Source organism: Vipera ursinii (genome assembly GCF_947247035.1).
Source record: "Vipera ursinii genome assembly, chromosome: 2".
NCBI lineage: Eukaryota > Metazoa > Chordata > Lepidosauria > Squamata > Viperidae > Vipera > Vipera ursinii.
In genome coordinates, this window is record NC_139513.1 from 91,452,790 (window position 1) to 91,476,603 (window position 23,814).

General features: G+C 42.0%; 1 protein-coding gene across 2 annotated transcripts; it reads right to left on the reverse strand.

Annotated features, from left to right (window-relative positions):
• Nucleotides 1–4,908: 4,908 nt before the first annotated feature.
• SPRY4 (sprouty RTK signaling antagonist 4) lies at nt 4,909–22,695 on the reverse strand. Of its 2 annotated transcripts, XM_083352057.1 has the most exons (3): nt 22,484–22,695; nt 20,129–20,224; nt 4,909–5,956 (listed from the first exon to the last, which is right to left on the reverse strand). In XM_083352057.1, the coding sequence occupies exon 3, from the start codon at nt 5,907–5,909 to the stop codon at nt 5,019–5,021; it is 891 nt and encodes a 296-aa protein (XP_083208183.1). In that variant the 5' UTR covers nt 5,910–5,956; nt 20,129–20,224; nt 22,484–22,695; the 3' UTR covers nt 4,909–5,018. The 2 variants fall into 2 exon arrangements, with proteins under 2 accessions (XP_083208183.1, XP_083208184.1); XM_083352058.1 differs by lacking the exons at nt 20,129–20,224; nt 22,484–22,695 and adding an exon at nt 11,314–11,394.
• Between the last annotated feature and the right edge of the window lie 1,119 nt (nt 22,696–23,814).

The following is a 23,814-nucleotide window of genomic DNA, read 5'->3' on the forward strand; positions in this document are numbered from 1 at the left end:
CTCAGGGTCCAGAAAGAGGTTTCTGCCTTCTGCACATGGAAATTAGTGCCATGATATTGCTAAGGGCAGGGGTCTTCAAACTTGGCCTTTTTATGACTTGTGGACTTCAACTCCCAGAATTCCTCTGCCAGGCCCTGGCTTAGAGGATCAAAGCTAATAAAAACTGGAAGGAATACCAAAGGGAGGGGGGCAGAAAGGAAGGCGGATGGTACATAGCTTATGGACTTTGGGAACATTTAAAAAAACAACACCTATCTCTAACTCTTTATCACCAGGCTGTGTTGGGATACAATAGATACAATAGATGCAATAGATTTCTTGAGGTTGAAAATGGACAGGTGACTAGGTGACCATTAAAAAAAATGCCTGTGCCTTTTTGGTGATTTGAAACTCAGTGTACCCTTCCAGTGAGGTACAGTATGAAAGTCTTTACAAGACAAACCAGTGTTCCCTTGAAAAAAATATTCTAGGTCAGGCTTTTCCAATATTTGGGGCTTGGTGAACAATCTGAAAGTCCATGAATGGGTTGATGAGCTGAGGAGTTGGGGTCCTGCTCTAAGTGGGTTGTATTAATGTGATAGACATTGCTAGATGCAGGAATGTGTGTAAAGCCTTCTGTTCCTTGAGCACAGTTTGACTTCTAATGACATAATAAGTAACACATCTAGGTAGTTTTCTTAGTAGTAATACAGAAGTGTTTTGCCACTGCCTTCCTAGTTCAATCTACACCCTTGGGATTTTTTTTGATACTCTCCCATTTTTCCAAGTGTTATTCCAAGATCAGCCATGCAGGGCGATAGTGCTGCTGTAATAAAAATGTTTTTCAAGAACAAAGCCACAAGATTGCGACATATTTAACAATATATATTTAATATATAATTTCTAGATCAGTACATTCAGTTTAATGTGTTTTTCTTCACAAACAGAAGAACTCTTACAATAGTAAATTTCTAAAATAAATACTATTAAAATAGAGCTTCGAAATAAATATTCTATACAAAGGAAAACTTCTGTGGTAATTTTTTCTTTTCAGTCGAGGAAAGAAGTAAAGAAGAAGGAAAACCTGGACCACTCTCTGCAAAGATTAATAAAAATAACCTAACCATGCACAGAGCTCAGGACAGCAACTTGAAAAAGCAGCTATTTTACTTTGCTAAAGCAACAAGAGACAGAAATAGCAAGTGCTGTGCCACTGTGTGCCCACTTTCCGTCTCCTTGCTTTGTATAGAATTATGCTGCTGGGCAGGTCTGAGAATAATGTTTGCTTAAAAGAAGGGATGGAACTATGACTCTTACTTGGTGTGCATTTTTCTTGTTTGTCCTACTGAATAATGAAGGTCTACCCAACTGAGGGGAGCCTTCAGGACAAAGTGAATCACCCAGGAGAGATAAGCGAGGAGGAGGAGAAGAAACTTTTAGCATCTTCCATCACTGGCCATTCAGGAACTGGTAGCCAGCTGCCAAGAAGGCCAAGGGTTCCTGGCTTTTCCTAGGGGTGGGGTGGGTGGGTAGGTATCTATGTAGATTGCACTTTGATGCTTCTGAACAATTGCCTTGTGAATCAGGATCCATCCTGACCATCCAGAAGAGTGCGAGGAAGTTCCCTGGATTAGCCAGTGAGATCTCAATTACACATGGATGTGGTGGTTCTGTCTCTTGAGAGGATGAGGAGGTAAGAAGGGTGAATGGGGCAGAGGAGAAGAGGATCAGCTGTAGAACGGAAAGGGCCAAAGGGTAAGGGTAGCAAGGGAGGACCTTTGCAGGCAGAGCATTCAAGAAGACCATCTCAAAGGAATAGCATGAAGCAGTTCAGGGTCTTCTTGGGCTGGACTAACCCAGAAAGTTTTCAATGCTTGGTAAGAATGTTGTCAGTGGTGTTGCTAGGTCTCGAGGAAAGAGCCGTAGAAACATGCGGACTGACTGCTACACAAGAGGGCTAGGCAGGAGGAGGGGGAAGCTGTGGAGGCTGGCAGCTGAATTCTGCTTGACATTTTCAGACTCTCCCTTTCCACCGTCTTTTTCACACATAATCCAATGCGCTGATATTGATAGATTAAAAACAAGTTTCAAAAACCCCACACAGCAATTTAAGTGGTTTTCAACTATGTACAGTAACAATAAAAGCCCCAAGTTTTCTTTCTTAAAAAGTCTAAGAAATATAGACAAAAATAACAGGTCAAAAAGGTTGACCCATCACTTTGGATGTTCTGCTACTTTGTCTAACTTAAGATTGCTAGAATTTACTTACTATTTTTTAAAAAGGATATTGCTTGATCAATATTGCTGCACGCTAATAGGAACAAAAGGAACAATAAGACAGCATTTTCAGCTTAGTGACCTCCAGATGTTTTACACATTCGTTCCCCTGCTGTCAGGAGAATGTGGAGATGAAGTTTTAATAGACACCACTTTGAGGAATGCCGTAAACAAAGCATTTATGGTTGGATAGTGCTACTTCATTACCATGAATATTGACAGGGGTGAATATATTCAACAATATGTTGCCTAAGGTTCTCTTTTTTTCCCTTCACACTGCCCCCCAACCCCATGCCCTTAAGATTCTTTCAAGTATTTGTAAGAACACCCATAACACATACTGAGCAGAAACTACAAGCGGGAACTTATAATCTCTACTGAGATGAATGGAAGAAGAACATTCTTGCAGATCTCTCCTACCATTCATCTCAATGGACAAAGGTTTCCAAAGATCTCCTGGGCAAGGCTAAGCTCAGACATCAAGGACTCATAAAACAAATGCTCCTTCCTATAAAATAGTAGAACAGGAACATATAAAAATATTAAAACTAATTTCCAGCTGGTAAATATCTACCATTCTGGACAAACCCTCCATCATGAAAAAAAATGAGCATATTCTACCAGCTTATTCCTAAAATAATCTGAAAATTGGCTCCTTTCTCTCTACATGGTTGATTAATTTTGAATCAGTACCTTGAATTTTTCTTTTGTAATTAAAGAGAGAAATACTCTTCACTTTTACAGACCAGCTTTTTTACATGCCGGTCATTTCTATTTGTTGTGTAATGTCAATGACTTTGTTTAGCTTCTTGTAATAAGGTTAATCCACTGGCCTTGAGCAGGGATCATTCCTACCTGAAAAGCATCTTAACAACCTTTGTTGCTCTCCAAGTAAAAAGATTAACCTTTCTAGCCTCCAGCCCTTCAAATATATTCCACTCCCCTTTTCCCCCCTCTGTTCCTCCCAGTCAGCACTGGAGCCAAAGAACTTGTAATCCAACCTACCCAGGGGGCCACCGATTTCAGGAAGTTTGAGATTGATAGATGATATCTGGAAAGGGGTGGCTGACAAAAACTGTAGGCACTTTGTCAGAAATACGCCCCTTGAGCTTATTCCCCCCCACCACCACCACAGCCACAGCCCTTTAAAAAAAAGGTTAGCAAGCCTTCTGTAAGAACAGTGGCATGCTACGTTATAGAAAGAGAATTAAGCAACAACTATCTGTTTTGAGAATTAAAATATTGAGTGTATGCTGTTTCGTCAAAAACAATTCCATTTTGAACAGAGTTTGGGATTGTGCTGATCCATTTGTAACTGTCCCAAGATACTCAAGTATATTGTGCTTGCTTTGGAATAATCCTTCTGATGCAGAGAAAAGGCTAACTCTTAAGCTTCAGCTCAAGCATAGCATCTGATTTAATAATTTATAATTTATTTCAGGAGAACTGAACTGCTTATATTTATCCTGAAAGTACTGTTGAGATTCGTTCCCTTGAAATTTATGCTCAGGTTTTTTTCCTTCTTCTTCTTCTTTTACATAGCAAGATCTTATTTGTGCAATAAAAATGTGGAATAATGATCAAGCAACATAAAGCACTATTTCAAATGTATGCTCAGAATTTTCTGCATCTGAAATGCAAAAAGGGGCTTAAAGTCCTAGAAGCTCTTTTGGCTGGGTATTCTCTGACTGAGTTGGGTCATAGCTTTTCAAACTTGCTCCAGCCTTTAAACATCAAAAGCCTTATATTACCATTTGCTCCTACTGACATTAATGGATAGAGTTCAAGCTGGTGGCCCACCGGTTGAGTTGAATTCTTTAAAGAGAATGAATTCCCCCTCCCCACCATTTCTGTTACAAGAGATCAAGCAACATTTCATAAGGAAGTAATTGATAGTAGAACATATTCTTTATATTCTCTATAAAGAAGAGAGAAAGAGAGAGAGAGACAGAGGGAGGGAGAGAGAGAGAGAAAGAAAGAGAGAAGATGATCTTGGAAGAGAATTGGGATATTTGCTTGTTATTCAGACTTTCAAGACTGTGCCTTAATGGCAGTAGAATCAACAGGAGTTAAAGGTAGTGCTAATCCAGGTGTTAAGCTCACCCAGGGCATTTAAACCTCTATGGGGAGGGCGCAGAATGCCCTATCCCTGAATCTACCCATCTGGTTAATCTTGAACCCTTTATTCAAGTCTGAATACTCTGTTGAAGCTTAATACCTGAGAAGAGCTACTGATTTCTACATATTCAGAAAGATTATTTTTAAAAGGAGTACTCTCACAACGTACAGACACAACAATGACAACAACAAAATGAGGTGGTAAGGAACATTCTTGTTAAAGCCATGAGGGAAACTTAGCCCTTACTGCCTGTAACCTATAAATATGTTAATGGGATGGTGGCCCTGAACTGAGGTCCTGCTTCCATCTGCTGATGTACATGCCAAGCCTACTTCTGGATTATTCTTGCAATCTCTAGATTGATCAAACTGCCAGGACTAAGAACTAGGAGAGGAGATGTCTTCAAATTGCTCCATGTAGTCTGTTTTGGCCCTTGCACTGTAAAATCTCTCTCTCTCTCTCTCTCTCCCTCCCTCCCTCCCTCCCTCCCTCCCTCCCTCCCTCCCTCCTTCCTTCCTTCCTTCCTTCCTTCCTTCCTTCCTTCCCTGCAAAAGGCTGACATATGTTATGCTTTGACACAGGTGACAGAACACCTTTCCTGTTTTCTTTTTCCATCCTGCACTTCCCAACATCTCTCCAGCAGTTAAAAAGATTTCTCCGGTCTGCTGTCAGCTTTCCCATCTGGGGACGCTTTACAAATCACGCTGTTTGTGTTTTTGCACCGGCATCCAGGCCGACTCACTCGATCGTAGCATCGCTGCGATAGCTTCACACAACCAGTGGCTGGTAGGTAACACAGCAAGCAGGGGAAAACCAGCGAGAGAGCGCTCATGAAGGACCAACGGGCACAGCAGTTCGAGTGGGAGCAAGAGCAGGGGTGGTCTGCACAGGAGCCCTCGTCATCCTCATTGGTGCAATGGTAGAATATGCCCTTCACCAAGCACATGCAGGTTGAGTAATTGACCAGGTTCTGGGCTGAGCACAGACATTCCTGATTGCACACCCAACACGAGGGCAAAGTCCTAGGCAGGGCACATTCCTTACACTTGCATTTTCCACAGGCTTCACACAGTAAAAAGTGCTTGTCCAGTTTCGGAGAGGGGAGTCCTTTCAGATCCAAGGGCTTGCAGTGAGCTGCCTTGGGCTGAAGCCGAACTGCTCTTGGGGAGGACTGGTCAGCCACGGGAGGTGGGACCATGTGGTCCAAAAGCCTTTGATCTGAAGATGTGCTGCTGCTGCTGCTGATGGAGCTCGGTCGCCCACTGAAGGAGATCCATGGATGGGTGACATCTTGCTCACACCTTGGTGGAAGGGTGGGCTCATGGTGACCCCGGGGAGGCTTCTGAGCAACCAGTTGAGCCAGGGTGGGATTGTCAATGTAGTCATTTTCCATATGTGTGGTCTTCATCTGGTCAATAGGCAGGATAGTCAAGGGATGTTGCAGTCTGCCATAAGGAATTCGGCTCTCTAGAAGAGGCTGTACCATGGTAGAATTGGGGACCACAGTCATGTTGTGAGGCATTCGAGGCTCCATTTTTTTTTCAGGTTGTCCAACACTGGGAAACCTTGCTTTTAAGTGTCCTGAAAAAAGAAGAATAAAGAGAAAAGAGGCTGAGATGTTATCCATTGCTGTCAAGAGTTCCAACAAAGAGCTGAGCTGTTTCTCTGCCCAGGGTCAGTCCTGGCGGTTTACACTTTGGAGTGTTGTCAATCCCATAGATTTGAAGTGACCAGGTGGATGTGCAAGTGGAGTTGGAATGGCTCTACACTGTGGTGGCATTCCCAAAAAATTGAACTGCAATCCCACCTCCATGGGATTATTCTTTTAATATTGGGAGAGAGGGGGGGGAAAGCATATCTATTGTTGTTAAAAAGAAAAAAAGATAGAATAACTAGTATGGTGTATGAGAGCCAATCTAATGCAGAGTTTAAAATTGGAGAGACCCAGGGTCTTGGGAACCCTGCTTGGGGACTTCGAACCAGTCACTCACTCTCTCACAATATCTCACAGGACTGTTTGGGGGGGGGATTTAAAAATGGGACAATGGAATACTATTAAATAAGTAGCTAGGACAAATGCCTTCTGCAGGCAGCACTAGGAGCTGTCCACCCAGAAATCCACTTTCAGTGAAGGCTTCAAGCCAATGTGGCTTCAGTGTGCAGGGATCCCTATCATTTCTGAGCCACGGGGACACTTCCTTCATAGTCTCTGCAAGAATTTTTTTCATTTTTTAAAAATGTTTCTGATTTCTGGATGGCCAGAATTGTAGGTGTCATCATCTAAATTTAATAAATAAATGCATTGCACAGGTTGTTTCTCTAGGGAACCTTTGTAGAGACACATGTATGCAACACATACTGGAATTAAAAGGGATCTTCTGGAATTAACCTGATTTCTACGAGGAGTCTCTTCAAACATAACTTAGCAGAAGGGGGAAACTTTTTGTGGACTGTAGCATATATCTGTGGATGTTTTAAGGATGGCAGTGTTAGCTTAGGAACAGATGAGAACCTGGCTTTGGGAAAGGTAGGAAGGCAGTGATTGGCTTAGCTCACAGAGTGGGCATGAGACTTAAATGGAAAGCTACATGTCCTTTAGGGATAGTTGAAATCAAAGAGGTATACACAGTCACAGACATTGCCAATAGTTTTCTGCAGAGTGCAATAAAATAAGGGGAATAGGACTAATTTGTCCTATGAACCTGGAGCACAGAATTGGAATCAAGAGTCTTAAATACAACTGTACTATTGAGTTAATGATACCAATTCTTGCCACAGAAATTCTGGGCCTGCTGCCCACAGTGCCATCTGTCAGCCTCAGTTTTCTAGAATAGTTATGATGACTCATTTGTTGAATCCGTACCCAGTTTCTGAAGGTCCAAAAGTAAAAGATGATAAATTAAGAGGAAATGTTAAAAATGCATACATAAATATTGCCCAAAATTCAGCCAAAAACAAGTGCTGCCAACTTATTCAGAAATATCTGTGAACGGAAGAGGGGCGTAATGTCCTCATTCATCACTCTAACTCATTCAAAGGTTACAAAAAAAAAAGGTTGGCCATGAATGGATGCTAGTCAACTTGATGCCCTGCAGATATGTTAAGATTCTAACTCTCAGAATTTCCACATGGTGATCATGCAAAACTGGATCTTGTAATCACTGCACATCTTGAGGCCACCAATTTGGGAACGGAACCCCACATAAATCAAGGTACAGATGCTCTGATTCTAGAAGACATGGAAAACACAGGGAAGGAGAGTCTCAATTTTTACAACAACAATATCCAATGTGTGTTCTCAACCCCCGTTTTTATACCTCCAAATGTCAACTCATTCTAAATGACTGATTTCATACAATTAAAGAACTGGAATGATCTCAGATGTCATCTACTCCGTTCTCCTGCTCAGGACAGGATCTGCTAAAGCATTTTGGATAGATGGCTATCTGGTTTCAGTTTGAAATCTTCTGGTGAAGGGAAACATACTACTTCACGAGGCTATTTATTCCATTGGTTAAGAATAGCAATAGCTCTTAGACTTATATACTGCTTCACAGTGCTTTACAGCCTACTCTAAGTGGTTTACAGAGTCAGCATATTGCCCCCAACAATCTTGGTCCTCATTTTACCGACCTCGGAAGGATGGAAGGCTGAGTCAACCTTGAGCCAGTGAGAATCGAACTGCTGACAGCTGGCAGTCAGCAGAATTAGCCTGCAGTACTGCATTCTAACCACTGCACCACCACGTCTCTTTACTGTCAGGCAGTTCTTCTTAATATCTAACCTGAATCCGTTTTCCTGAACTTTTAACTCATTTGTTCCAGTCTTGCCCTCTGAGGAAACAGAGAATAAGTCCACTCCCTCCTCCATATGATAACCCCTTGAAATCGTGATAGCCCCCCCTTCAACCAACTCCAGTTCAGCGATCCCATTTTTAGACTATGGTGCCAAGTACTGGACACTGGATTCCAAGCAAGGCAAGACTCCTGCTGAGAAGAGTGAAGTAATTATTCCCCCTGAACTGGACTCCATGCTCCTCTTTACCTATCTGAAAATAACAGTGCCAGTGTATTAAAATCTTCCAGGAAAACCTTTCTTTGCATCCTACTGTCAGGAGATATTGATTATGCCCAAACATACAGGAGAGCCATTTCCAGACAGGGGTTCTGATTTTGGACTGAGCTCACTGGACAGGCTCATTTGGTATCAGCTTTGATCCTGACATTAAGCCAATTCTACCCTGGTCCTGAAAGCTTTGGATTTCATGGCCTGTAACTTTAAAATGCCTGCGTGTCATTGCTCTCTATTTTGATGAAGACTGTATGGATTATAGTTAATGATTGTTTTGATTTTTTAAGAAGTTTATGCCAATCTCAGATTTTACTGCTCAGGGGTGGGATGGAAATAATTTATTCAATCCATCAATAACTAGAAGAACGGCCATTTTCTAAATCACCTTTTATACTAGAATGCCTCATGTATACTTTGGAATTAGAATAGTACTGATATTTGGAGCAGTAGGACAATGGTTCCTTCTTCCCCTCCCACCCTTCCAACTTCTTAACATCCAATCATTGCACAGCACATGGTGACTATGTTTGCATGTAACTTCAGACCTTCATTAATTTCCAAAATTTAAGAGTCCTTCGTGCAAAGTTTCTTAAGCTTGGTCACTTGAAGCATAGCTGCTGGGGGGAATACTGGCAGCTGAAATCCATACATCTCCAAGTGGCAAGGTTGACAAAGAGTGCCTTAGGATGTTCCTCAAGAATTCCCCAAATCCTCAGGACACAAGGTCAGGAATATAGCATGATCAGTTGCAGCTAGTTCTCGTCTTACAACTATTCATTTAAAGGCTGTTTGAAGTTACAATGGCACTGAAATAAATGACCAGTCTTTGTACCAGTCCTTGCACTGTTGCAGTGTTCCTGCGGTCACAGGATTAAAACTTGGATACTTTACCACCAACATGTATTTATAGTAGTTGGAGCCTCTGGGAGTCATATGATCACGATTTGTGTCAGGTTCCAAAACCAAGAAATAAACTGAGTTTCTTCTAAGTAGTTTCCTTTATTGTTTCATTTAATTTGTTTTTTTTTTAAAGTTGTATCCCGCCTTTATTATTTTTACAAATAACTCAACGTGGTGAACATATCCAACACACCTTCCTCCTCCTATTTTCCCCACAATAACAACTGCGAGGTGGGTTGGGCTGAGAGAGTGTGACTGGCCCAAAGTCACCCAGCTGGCTTTCATGGCTAAGGCTGGACTAGAACTCACCTACAGATAGAAAACTAGCCAAACAAAAGCAACGCTTCATTAAAGATCTACTTTGAGAACTCCTAGGGAGGAGATATCCATCTCGCAACTGAACTATCTAAACTTCGCTGTCTCCTGCTTCTCTGGAATGCAGCCCCTCCCTCCTGGGAATCCAGACTACATTCATCCACAATTTGCAACTTTCCGATTTCTTCCGACAAGCTTCCAATAAGCAAAGTCAATGTGACTTCCAACAAGCAAAATTAATGGGTGAAACCGGATTTGCTTAATGACCCTCCGATTTGCTTAATGACCAAGGCTATTCACTTAACAATTCATGGCAAAAAAAAATCATAAGGGCATGACTCAGTTAATGACCACATTGCTTAGTGATGGACGTTCCAGTTCTAATTGTGGTCATAAGTCAAGAATAACTGCATAGTCTAGTAATGAGCCCATGGTGTGAAGTTCATCCATACCAAGCTTTGGGTTTCTGAATCTCTCCTTCCCTCTTTGCTCCAGCATGGCTATGACCAGATTGGAAAGTCACGTTTTAGAATAACTCACAATAACAATATACATAAACTAAATTCTCAGTAACATTAACTATGTAATTTTAAATCCTCTGCTTATGAAATTGGCTTAACATCCCATCTCTGAGTATCCAGAGTTTATAGTATGGACAGTATATTCAGATGTGATTAATCTACAATGGAAAATTCCAAGTTCTTTGCTATGCTTGCATCAGAAGAAATGCATTGTGCAGCCCTAATATGTGATGCAACATGTTCTTGCAATGCTAAACCAGGATAGGAGAAACTATGTTTCTATCCTAACTTCCATCAGCCCCAACTAGCCCAGCCCAGGTGGAAGATGGGATCTAATTCCCAAGAACTTCTGGAAGGCTACAGGTTGCTGAATTGGAGAGGAGCAACCATAATTTACTTTTAAGTGCAAACATAGCCAAAACATTTTCTCTTCCCGGTAAAAATAAGCCAAATATAAATTCCTTAAAAGCGTATTCCTTAGGCTGAACATTAGCCCTCTGACTGTTTTGCAAGAGAGTGTAATGACTGAGCTACAAATCAGAACAGAGGATACAAAATCCTTTAAAATATTCAGACTATTTTTTCATCCAAACACCACATAATATTTGGTTTAAATGCTGTTTACTAGCCAATCCCTTTATTGCTAGTCTCTAATTTCATTGGAAGAGTGCAATTTATACTGGAGCCCATCCAGAGATTCAACTGTAGGGGAGGACACAAAACCGCAGGAAGCAACTAAACTTAAATCAAAGAACGGAAATGGCTCGGTTCAAATTTAGAGAGTACACATTGTTTTCTGGTGGAGTTGCCACTTCCTTGCAGTGGCCTTTAGATTCTTTATTAATTATGCTTTTTTTTAAAGAGGCAAGCAGCCCCAAGCATTCTTAGCTAAGACCGAGGAGAAGCTGTTGAAATCTGCCAGCCAAAAAAGAGAACTGAAGTGAAACACCAGTTCAGGAACAGAATGAGTAAACATGAGAAGTCATGGGGGAGAGAGAGAAAGAGCAAGAACTCCATTCAACATCCAGTGAGACTTAAGAGTCCCTTATTTGGGCTACAACTTGATTTTCATCCCATTAAATCCAAAATCAGTTTCATTGCATGCTGTGAATCAGGCGTCTTCTCCCTTACTTTGTGTAAACCAGACATCAGCAGTTCAAATGCCATTTCCAGCCTTTGGCCTTGCCTCTTTGCTCCAATCCTTTCTTTAGCTGGGCTACCTTTTTTCGTTCTTAAAAGCCAAAATGGCTGAGACCCTTGCTTGGCCCTTCAATAACACTCCCCCAGTTTAGAGAAAGAAACATGTATTTTTGACGAGCTGCACAAGTGGGTGGTTTTGTGATGTGGTAAACTCCAGCCAATCAGAGCACAGGATAGCTGATTTCTGCTGCAAACTGGCAGAACTGGTTTCTCCTCTGCTGGAACTACAGAGAGGGAGTTGCATCCCAAGACACAGAATGGCAGGTCTGCTTTTTCCGTGACACTGACCAGAATGTCTGCATTTTAGGTTGAGTTGATCTCAATCTTCAGCTCACTCTACTCACTTAGCAGCGGAGACGGAAGGAGACAGAGAGTAATTCAATGTTAGCTGATTGTGAAGGCAACAACAACATTTGTATTAAAATTGTTTGGCACTGTCTGACTCATTTTCTAGAGCTTGGGGCACTTCCAGTATGAACTAGGAAGGAGCCAAAGGTAGGGAATTAAACTGGTCTTGCAGATATTATGTATTCATTTTCAGGATTACTTGGCTGGATAATGAGAACCTGATAACAACCAGCCTTGCGCAATGGGAGGAACAAGACAGAAGCTATTTCAATAGTGAAGAAATTTCTAGTGGCATTGCCCTTTATGAACATGTCAGATTTTAACAATAGTTTGACTTTTTTGTCACTCACAATAAATCCCTAAGCTATCTGGGACTGACAGACTACTTAAAGTTTTGGATTTTAAAAGCCTGTTTTCCCCAGGAATCTGGTAAACTGAAAGCTCATTGGGAACAGAATGAGTTTAAAGAAATTTACATTTTCTTTTTGCTGCAAGTTCCAATCTCAAAAATATATTTAAGGTAATTATATCGCTATGAGCATTTATTTCACTTTTGTGTAGGCCTTCAACTTGAATGACTTTAACAGCATACAACTTGTTTACACAAAACCATCTATAAGGTAAACGTAAAGGTTTCCCCGCACACGTGTGCTTGTCGTTTCCAACTCTAGGGGCTGGTGCTCATCTCCATTTCAAAGCCGAAGAGCCATCGCTTGTCCGAGGACGTCTCCGTGGTCATGTGGCCAGCATGACTAGATGCCAAAGGCGCACAGAACGCTGTTACCTTCCCACCGTAGTGGTCCCTATTTTTCTACTTGCATTTCTTACGTGCTTTCGAACTGCTAGGTTGGCAGAAGCTGGGACGAGTAACAGGCGCTCACTCTGTTACGCGGCACTCGGGATTCGACCCACCAAAGTGCCGACCTTCTGATCGACAAGCTCAGCATCCTAACCCACTGAGCCACTGCGTCCCTGAAACCATCTATAGAGGCAATACAATTTTTAAAGGGTACTGCTGTCTTGCATTCATAACTCATCACCAAAAGCCCCAAGGAAGAAGATGAGTTTGACCTGCTTCCTAGAGAATAAAAGAAGGGGAACTTACAGTAGGCTAATTGCTTGCTTGGGTCAATAAAGGACACTTTTAAGATTGAAAGCTTAAAAAGTGTATTGTATTGGTGGACAGCTGGTTTCCATCTTTGATAACTGATGACAGAAATGCTGCTTGAAGTTGATAAAAAAAACTGCAACTAAGGTGGATGGTTGTTTTACTCCTTATTCCAGCATGGACAGAATCAATAAATCAAGCTTTTAAAGAAAATATTGATCGTGTAACTTTAACACATATCTTATATTTTAACATGATAGGATTTGAAATGCCTACTACATACTACATTAACAATATTAGTAATAATTACTTATAACTAACTTATTATCACCAACCCGAATGGGACACCGAGAATCGTAGCCATGTAAGAAGAAGGTGGTTAAACACCATGATTGTATTTTCTCTTGTCTTATACTTATTTTAGAACACAAGTGGGAGAAAAGGAATCTGAATATTATATTAGTCTTTAAAGGTATGATCATCTGGGAGTAGCTACACATCATGCTGTCTCTGCACATCTGAAATAGATCTGAAGCAACAGGATGCATTAAATCATTTTTGTGAGGACAATGAAGGCTTTTCCATTTATACAGTGGCTTTCAGTAAAGATGTCTCAAATCTGTCCTTGCACCTCGGTTACAGGGATTATGGTACACATTATTTGGTACATCTGGAGTCCATCCTTGTCTTCAAATAACTCAGAGAGAGGTGAAGGAGAAATTGAGGCTTGCTCAGGCCTGCTTAGCCAGAGAGATGAAACCATATCAAGAAAACTTCAGGTCATTTGGAGAAGTGTAAGATGGTCACAATAATCAGCATTGGAAGGAGAGGGAAGCATCAAGGACATAAGGAACAGATGAGGGACAAGTCATGCATGAAAATTTTTCCTTTAAAGAATAAGACTGTATTATACAGGGGATGGAGTAAATCACCTATCTGAGATAGGAACACAATCTTGTTGCAATTTGCACATTTCAGCTCAGAGCTTCAGGTAGAGTGGGCTCAGGTAGGAATAATATTGTGAAATACATTACTTCTAACTAAATACAGTACAAGTTTGCTGAAGTCAGAGGAAGCTGATGTTCAAATGAATAAAGGGGACTTTCCTAGAACTGTTCTGGTGTTGTTTTAACTATTCTCAAGATCAGTGGTGGGATTCAAATATGTGAACAACTGGTTCTCTGGGTGGATGCTGCTTCTGGAAGTCCATTCCAGGCCTGGGCAACAAAAAATTAGTTACTGGTTGTGGTGAGAACCAGCTGAATCCCACCACTGCTCAAGATGCTTTCACCCCCCAAACAACTCTTCTTAGTTTAAAACAGATGTTTTGTACTTTCAAGGGCAAAATGCATTTGGAATGGTAGGAATAAAGGCTTTGAATTCAGAACAGAGCACTTCAAACTTCAAACATTTCAAATGCAAAGTCATTTGCCTATCCTTAATTAACAGCATTTGAGGAATCTGAATATTCAGAAAACTTGCAAGATTCCAATGAAGATAAGGGGCTCTTGTTCACAGAAGAGATAAATAAGATATAGAATTGAGTCAATAACTATTTAGAGAAGACCAATCAAAAATAACGGGATTCAAGAAACTTATATTTTAAAATTTATTGGCCACCCAACTCCAGTGGACTAGAGATGGCCAACTCCAGAATGACTCTTAGTAGATTAGAATTAAAAAAATATAGAAACAATACAAAAAATTATGCATCTGGACAAGTCACATATTTTATGCCAGAACTGACCCATTGATTTGACTGAGTCAATAGTAGACTCAGAGTCTTTGGGAATTAAACACTTTTTCTCTCTGTGTGTATGGAAGGCTTATTTCTGAACTACATCCAATGGACAATAACAAAAGCACAAAACTTAAAGTTCAATAGATGTTATAATACAATAGTATAGGGCAGTGATGGCGAACCTTTTAGAGACCAAGTGTCCAAACTGCAACCCAAAACCCACTTATGTATCGTTGTGTGCCCACTGGGTGGGCATGGCTGCGGTGGTAATGGCAGACTGGGTGGGACTAAAAAGTTCAATCAATCAATTCCAACTTTGCGAGATCTTTTTTTTCCCCTCACAAGAAGTTGAAAACGATTGATTGATTGAACCTTTTTTTTGCACACAGCGGAGGCCTAAAGCGAAAAGTTTTTATAAAACCCAGCTGAAGGCCTAGGACTGGAGCGACGGCATGTGTGCCCACAGAGAGGGCTCTGCGTGCCACCTGCAGCACTTGTGCCATAGGTTCGCCACCACGGGTATAGGGATTGGCCAGGACTGATGTAGATATATAAAGAGAGAGTTCAATATTAAAGTCATTTTTTTTATTACGACTGGTGGGGATTTAAGAGCAGGCAACAACTCAGTACCTTATTTGTATAACAACTGACCCCAAACAAAAAAGGAATTTTAAAAATTAAAATAAAAAGTATTCTTAAAACTAGATAGCAAGGTATTTTGCAGGTAGATAGAATCTTAAAACAGAAGTTGGTGCTTCTGTGACAAAAAGCAACATGACTAAGATGCCCACAAAATTAAATACAGATTATTTACAGCTGAAATCACACAATAGTACCAAAACTCACAAGATCCCATGAAATGTTAGCATAGGTGTTCATACAAAGTTGGGTAAACTTGTGAGATTGCAGTTGGAACTAACCAACTTGTGAGCCCACAATCATGCTTTCAGCTTTAAAAAGCTCACCACCCAGGATTTTTCAACAATAACTAATAACTAATATGACAAAACAAATCTCATGTGACCAGGGATGTTTGATTGATAACATTTGGATCCCATAATTTAATCTTCCCCTGGGCCTTATCAGTGGAGTACATGCGCTATGAGGGAAGGAAGAAAAGCAGTTGAATATTAAATTAGATGCTAGGGATTTGACATACATACAATTCAATAATTTATCTTATATGCCCATGCTCCCCAAATATAGTATTTCACATTACTAATTGATCCAAAATGCTACAGTATTCATTAGCCCTCAAGGTCAAGCCCATAGAAAAGATGAGAAATGAGGTGTGCAAACGCAGAAGGGATTTCAGATTGCCACCATAACAATCTACTTTCAGGTTGTATTCTGTACACAATTCTCTTATTATTATTAAGAACAGTATAAGCAACATAAACAATGTGGCGTATCAAATTTAAATCTGTACAACAGCTCTATAGACGACTCTATATCAAACAACTAAAAAAGCAGTTGGAACAGACCCACAGATAAATTATGGATTTGAAATGGAGCCGATTTATTTTTTTGAGCTAGGTCAATCATGAAAAAGTGATATGCAGTGAGCAGGCAATTGTTCAGAAAATTAAGGTAATTGCTTTTTTACCTTTCTCTTGTCCCCCACCCCACCCCAACTGAACACGTCCACAACATCCATTTGGATGGCCTTTTTGTATATAACTCCTGTGTAGCTACATGAGCCCTACCCGTTGACCTCCCATGTTGAGTCTGGAGACCAGTACAGGAAATGGTAGTTGTGAGCAATCCCCTGGATCACTAAGCACTGGGGAGACTTAACGTCCCATTTCACCCTTTATGAAACCCAAATCTTCCCAGTAGTTGGGGAGCTGACTCTACCCATTTGGGGGACTCAGGCCTTATTATACTACTCTTGAATCAGTGGAACTAGACTCTAAATTAGGATGAAGAGGACAATCCTGTGTTTTCAATTCCCATCAGGCACAGTCATCAAAGCCAAGAGCTGGGGATCATGGCAAGTAAGGCTCAAATGGTCTATTCATTCCTATGCTAAAAGATACTGCGTGTGAAAGTAAGGCTGTCTGTTATTTCAGGTATGATTCTGAAAACATTGGAATTCTAAAATAACAAAATAACTCAGAAAGAGGCACCCTGAAAAGAGGCCACATAAACAAAGCCCTGAATGGAATATTTACTAAGCATGATTCTAGAGATTGATTTTTAAGGCATAGGAGACTTAAATTCAGATTTCTGACCCGAGTCCCAAGAAAGGCACCCTTCAACTAAGAGAATAAACCTATAGATATTTGGACTAGACCGGTTCATTTCAAAAGTAGGGGGCTGGAAGAAGGTGCTTCGGTTAATTAGCCTTATATTTTAATTGCAAATGTTATTAAGGTGCAATCTGACCACCATCCTACAAAATGAAAGATAGCTACGGAGTATACCTTCCTTTGAAATCCTTATGGTGAATGTATTAAGGTTGTGTTTCTAAGGATGCTTATTTGAAAATGTGTCATACCAAATACATTGGGATTCATCCCCAAGTAGAACAATAGTTGTAGTCCAAGTTCATAGCAGAATAAACAAGATGTACAGTTTAAAAGGAGTTTACAGTTCATTTATTTATTTATTATTAATTCGGTTTATATACCGCCCTACTCCTGAAGGACTCAGGGCGGTTTACAAGGCAAAATTTAAAAACAATACAATATAAAATTAAAATAAAATTAAATTAAGTCTAGCCCCCAAAAATTAAAATCACAATTTAAAAACATTAAAACCCCTCAGTCCAGACCATTTAGATTAAAGGTTAGAGATAATCTTAAAACATAAATTGATTTCACTGTCCCATTTGGGCCTGCTGGGTGAACTTGCTCTGAGTTTCTTTGATTGAGCAATAGGCTCTTCTCCAAGCCTTTGGTGAGGGTGAGTAAAGCCGCCGTGGATTGTGTGAATTTGTTTATTCCCTGTCCCCCCCCCATTGCTGTCAGATTCTTGTCATCTTTGTCATTTTTTATTTTTTATTTTTGTCTTTACTGTATTTTTTAAAAACTGTTTTTATTTGTGAGCTACCCAAAGTCACTAGTTGGGCAGCATGATGATAGATAGATAGATAGATAGATAGATAGATAGATAGATAGATAGATAGATAGATAGAGAGAGAGAGAGAGACAGACAGACAGACAGACAGACAGACAGACAACCCCACCTAGAATTTCTAGAAGCATGCATTTCTTATTTTATAAATTTACTATGTGTACGTTCAATGAAAAAATGCAGCGCAATAGCTCGCTAAGAGGTTTTCAAGTCCTGTTGACTTAAGTTGCTGAGTTAAACCTACCCCTAGTTGTGACTGGATTGGGGATAGTAGAACAGAACAGAACATATAGTCTCTTGTGCAGAGTTAGCAGCAGAAAACAGAAGGAAACAGTACCAATAGGGCACAATTTGGAGTCTCTTCTTCACCTTATCAAAGAATGTAAATTGCCTCAAATCTGGCTCAAATACAAGCCAATGTTTTTTTCTTTGTTTCTCTCCCCTCTCTTTTGGTCCTGGTTTTTGAGCAACTTGATGAAGAAAACAAACGTCTACCCTTGAAAATCTGGAAGCTTATTATTATTTTATAAATCTTTTTTTTTAAAAAGGGTATAGTTTTAATGCAGGTTTTGGTTTTTCTCACAAACCAAACAAAAACTTCTTTTAAGGGAAACTCTTCCCCCGAAAGAGCTGTTCAAGAAAGAGCAGAAGCCTCCTGAACTGAGTAAACATGCAATGGCTGTGGAACTTTCAACTGCTCTTGTTGAATGTTCCAGAGAATCCTGGCATGAATTGAGAGAGAATAAGAAAGTATTCATTCCTCTCGGACAAAAGACTTCTAGAAGCAGGCAAGGCAACTGTGAATGAATCTGAGGAGAAACTCTTACTTTGGGGTCAATCATTTGGGGGGGGGGTTAGAAATTGGGCAGATTATCTGTCTTATGTAGATAATTTATTTATTATTTATTTTTTTTTTAATTTTATTTCCATTTATATCCCGCCCTTCTCCGAAGACTCAGGGCGGCTTACAAGCTTAGCAGTAGCCTTCATTCTATGTATATGCCTGCTTATTAGGGCTTTCACACACACCCCAAGCGGCATTATTACAAAGTCAGCTTAATTAGAGCTTAATTAATTAGAGCCTTGGTGGAGCAGTGGGCTAATGCCTCCTTAAGTAACACCAGCTGCCTGCAATTAGTGCAGGTTCGCATCCCACCAGGCTCAAGGTTGACTCAGCCTTCCATCCTTCCGAGGTAGGTAAAATGAGGACCCAGATTGTTGGGGGCAATTAAGCTGACTTTGTAATAATGCCGCTTGGGGTGTGTGTGAAAGCCCTAATAAGCAGGCATATACATAGAATGAAGGCTACTGCTAAGCTTGTAAGCCGCCCTGAGTCTTCGGAGAAGGGCGGGATATAAATGGAATTAAAATAAATAAATAAATAAATAAATAAATAAATAAATAAAATTGCCCCCAACAATCTGGGTCCTCATTTTACCTACCTCAGAAGGATGGAAGGCTGAGTCAACCTTGAGCCTGGTGGGATGCGAACCTGCACTAATTGCAGGCAGCTGGTGTTACATAAGGAGGCATTAGCCCACTGCTCCACCAAGGCTCTTTTATAATGATCAAGAGGAACAAGTAATTCTCAATTTGCATGGAGAAATATGAAACCAGGACAGTGCTTACAGCAGTTTCATGTACACAAAACCAGGCAGGTACCACTTCAGTAAGACATAATGCCGGGCTTCCCATACATTTATGAGCAGTAAACCTTCTGAAGGAAATTCATTGGAATTTCAACAACATTTCCAATCAAATATCTGACCAAATAGCCAGGCTTTGTCTGTGTTACTCTGTATTCTGGGTGCTCATTCGCACAACTGTCAATCAGGTAAGGGTGAATGTAAATATCTCAATTATGAAGGTGGCCCTGCTGTATTAGAATGAAAGATCTATATCAAAAAAACCAACCAACCAAAACAAAACAAAAAGTATCTGTGGCCATTCTGATCTTGAGTCCAAGCCAATTCCTGTCAGTAAGACCAATAGTTGAAGGATGATGAAATTTTTGTTGGACCATAGATTTTTCGGACTCCTAATCTGGAAATATTTTCTACTACGAAATGCTTGAAAAAGTGACAGTACAGCCTGACTACTTGAAAACTATACCTTCAGGAACGATACAGACAAAACGCGTTCAAAAGAATTTCCCAGGATGCAAAACAAGGGAAAAAGTCTCCCTTTCATTGACCAAACTGACAGGAGAATAGGGATGCCAGTTAATGAGGATCAAATTACTTGTAATCCCCATGGAACATGTAGTGTTTAACAATGAATAGCATCAAAAGACTTCAAACTACACTAAAGGACACACTCGAAACAAATCAACAGCATCCAATTCCACCCACTATCTCTTTCTAGGTTTAAATGGCATCTGGTGTACTTCAGGAAATTCAAGGTGGTTTTTTTTTAAGGCATTGACTATAATTCTTGAGCTGCCACTACCCAGAACGGAGAAACACACTTACCAGGCACACTGAACTCAGTGGATCTTACTTCTGAGTGAACATGCTTAGGATCAGGCTTCAGGTCTTCTATGACTGCAACAAGCTCCAGAATTCCATCTGTCAAAAGGGAAAGGCAATGTCTAATGCTCTCAAAATGTCTAATGAACATTACACTCAATAGGTACTACACGCGGGAACCTGGTCAATGAAAGTAATCTTACTGTAACCTGGGCCTTTGTAGATATGTTGGACCGCGGGGACTGGGAATGGTAGGAGTTGTAATCCAATCTGCCTGGAAAGCACCAGGTAGGCAAAGTTGCTGCTAAGAGAAAGCTCCTTGCTGCAGCCATTTTACAAAGCCCAGTGACACAAAACCATGGCTTTGCACAGGCAGAACTAGAAGTGGCGCGGTATAAACCTTTTCATTTTGTGCAGTATAAACCTTTTCATTTTGTGCACCTCATTTTTTTGCAGGTGAAAAGATCAGAAGGAGAAGGCAACTGTTAAAAAAAGTGCTTGAATACAGGAATCCCTTACAGACTCCTTAGTCTGATAGGTCATAGGAGGCATTTACCGAATGGAAGGAGACATTACCAGCAGTACTCCAATATTCTGAAAATGTTTTAATGCTTCCTTAATTCCTCTACTGTTCACCTTTATATAATGGGAACTAGAGGGTCAGTCGAAGGAAGCCTGGGGGGGGGGGGGGAAGAACCTGGTCATTCAGTGCCCAACTTACAAACACTTATTGTAAAATAACTCCATATCAAGGAAGCTGGGTTACACGTTGAGCATACAATAATTACTAACGTTAGTGGGAGAGAAGAAAGATAGATAAGAAAAATGCTGGAGAGACATGTGTGTGTGTGTGAGAGAGAGAGAGAGAGAGAGAGAGAGCTTTAACTTCAGAGCTGAAATATTCAGTCCAGGTTCCTTGTGAATTTAATGATGTTTTTGTTATATTTTTTTTAAAAAAAGAGGGGTGTCAAGCAGAGCAGAAGCTCAATATTCCCGTGTTTTTAAATAAAGTAAGCTAAAGATAGGAAAGAGCCTAGGAGGTCCACCTTCCTAAAAAATCGGCGAAAGGCCATTTTTTTTTGACACTGACGCTTCAGGAGCTGCGCTGCAAGAAGCGGCAGGCTGCAACGCCACCTTCTCTATCTAGCCTGTCCTTCCGACGGGGGGGGGGGGGGGCTGGGGACCGATCGCCACAGATCAGGCCGCTTTCTAGCCCCCGGCCAGATATTGGGCTCTCCTTGGCGGCCTCGTCGCCTGGCTCACAGCCTGGGCTCCTTCGGCGCCTGCCATTTTCTGCCCTGGACCTGCAGCCAGGCCGCACCGGGGGTTCTTTTGCTACGTTGCGAGGCCCAGCCGGTTCGGGCCTCGGCCTAGATCTCCACGACGCAATAGGTGGAGAAGGGCCCAGACGAGATCCGCGCTTCTCTCTCTCTTTCTCTCTCCCCCCCCTCCCACCTCCCCCCCCCTTCCTCGCTGGCTCTTTTTTCCCCTCGCTCCTGGTCCGCTGCGCACAGGTACAAAAAAAAAAAGCCTTTGGCACACCCAGCCGGCGCCTTTTCCTTCTAGCGCAGCCCGATCCTCCCAGCTAAGCTCGCAGTTCAAAGCCACAAGACGCTCGGTGGAAGGCGGGGGGGGGAGGGCAAAAAAAAAAAAAAGGAACGGGGACCAGGCGAAGCGAAGCAAATATGGGGGTGGGTTGGGAGGGGGGGGGGACAAGAATGAGGCCGCCTGGCAGGATCGTTACCCTACTAAAAGGCAAGCGAAAAGAGCAAAGGTCACGGCAACGAGTAAGGGGCTTGGCTGGGCGAGTGCCCCGAGCCCAGCCGAGGCTCCGGAATACCGCATGGAGCTAACGAGGCGGCAGGAGAAAGATGCCAAAGGGCAGAAGGTAAAACCTCGACGTTCCCCCGCGCGGCCGGGCTATAAACCGGAGAGTCCGGTCCCTTTGACTGTTATTGGACTGATTCCCGAGGACAAGCGGGGCAGACACCGCTGGGATACGGCCGACAAGCCCGATCTTAATCCCAGCGGACGCCCAGGTGCCTGCGACTAACACAGTGTCTCGATCAAGCGGGTGTGTACGGAGAGGAGACAAGCCTCTAACGCAGGAGCATCAGGTTTAATTACAGCCCATTCCGAAGAAACAAATTCATGAAAGAAAGAAAAAAAAGAGTACAGCTTGGTCTCGTTCCTCCATCCCCCACCCTCCCAAGATACATCAAAAAGTTTATGGGCGCACAAGCCTTTCCCGCAGAAGATCAGACGAGGAAGTTAGAACGATTCCCCACTTCTTTCACCCCCGTCTCCTCTTCCCCCACCCAACCCCCGGCCTCATCCCGCGATGATTTTCCGACTTACTTTCAACATTCCAGTCCAGATCATATCTCAAGAGGCGAGTTAATCCTAAATCCGAGAAAAATCCCGGCTGTGCTTGCACGTGGGTGGTGAAGGATGAGGTTAAAATCGACGCGAAACACACCCGAAGCTCAGAGAGCAACCTACAAGCGTTGCGCTGTCAGGAGCAGCGGCGGCAGCCGTCGCTGCCCTTCGCTTCGCTTCGCTGTTGCAACAACCGCTGCCTGGGAAAATGGCTATTTTATGAATGGGAGGGAAAGGGCCTCTACTACGCATGCTTGTCCTCCCAATTCTATGAATGGGTGGGCACTGGAGTTCCAAGGCGCATGCTCTGCTCTCATTTTATGAATGAGGGGCCGGAAGGAACTCATTGAGAGTTAAGGATGACTATAGACTGGTGTTTTTCCTCTCTTTTTTTTATGAATGAAACGCGGTGGCTTCAGGCAGTTGCGCATGCCCAACAGTACACACACCCCCAGCCTCGGGCCGAGGGTAAAGCTAAGTACAGTAGAGGCGGAGAGTGGATGTGCGGTTAGGAGTGAAAGAAAGGAAATAGGTCGTAGTAGGGGGGAAAAATATCCTTTGTCTTTGCGATCGAGGGCGGCCGATGGGATTTCTCATGAGTAATTACAGGAGGCGGGTGCAGAGGGCGTAAGGGAAAGGCTGCGTGCGGTTGAACCTTGTTTCGGATCCTTTGGCGAGTATTTCTCCCGGCTAGCGCTGGGCTTTCATTCCCCGAGGACTGGAGTCACCCTCTGGACGCCCCGCGGGATGTCGATACAGCGCCGACGCCTGCTCTCCTCCTCTGAAGGGAGGCGACGGCATTTTTTAATTTTTTTTAATTTTAATTCCATTTAATTCCATTTAATTCCATTTCTGGTTATTAAGTTGAAAGTCCGGGTGTTTCGGAGACCTTTAAAAAAATGAAGGCGACATTAAGAGGGTGGAAGAACGTGACACACACACCCCTCCTCCCCAATCCCTTCACAAATCCGGAAATTTGGTAGGGCCGTACTCCTACCCTCTTCCCACGTCAACGGCTCAAAAGAAATCTGGAATTCCCTGAATTGGATATTGCATTATTTTATTTTATTTTCATTTAAGGACATGATCTGCATTTCTGTGAGCCTTGAGGACAGCAGGAAGGAAGGAGAGGATGCATTTGAGGAAAGGCCTCTTAATCAATGGAAAACGGCCGAGCTGGAAAATCAATACTCATTCCTTAATCCTCCATCTCACCAGCTTCCTCTTCTTTCCCCCCAGGACAGGATCATATATAATAGCTGCATTCAGTGCATTTGCAAAGCCTGAGTAAGAAAGCAGGGTAATGAATA

Excerpts from the sequence above, each read along its gene's own strand:
- SPRY4 (XM_083352057.1), bottom strand. The coding sequence starts at position 5,909 with ATGGAGCCTCGAATGCCTCACAACATGACTGTGGTCCCCAATTCTACC.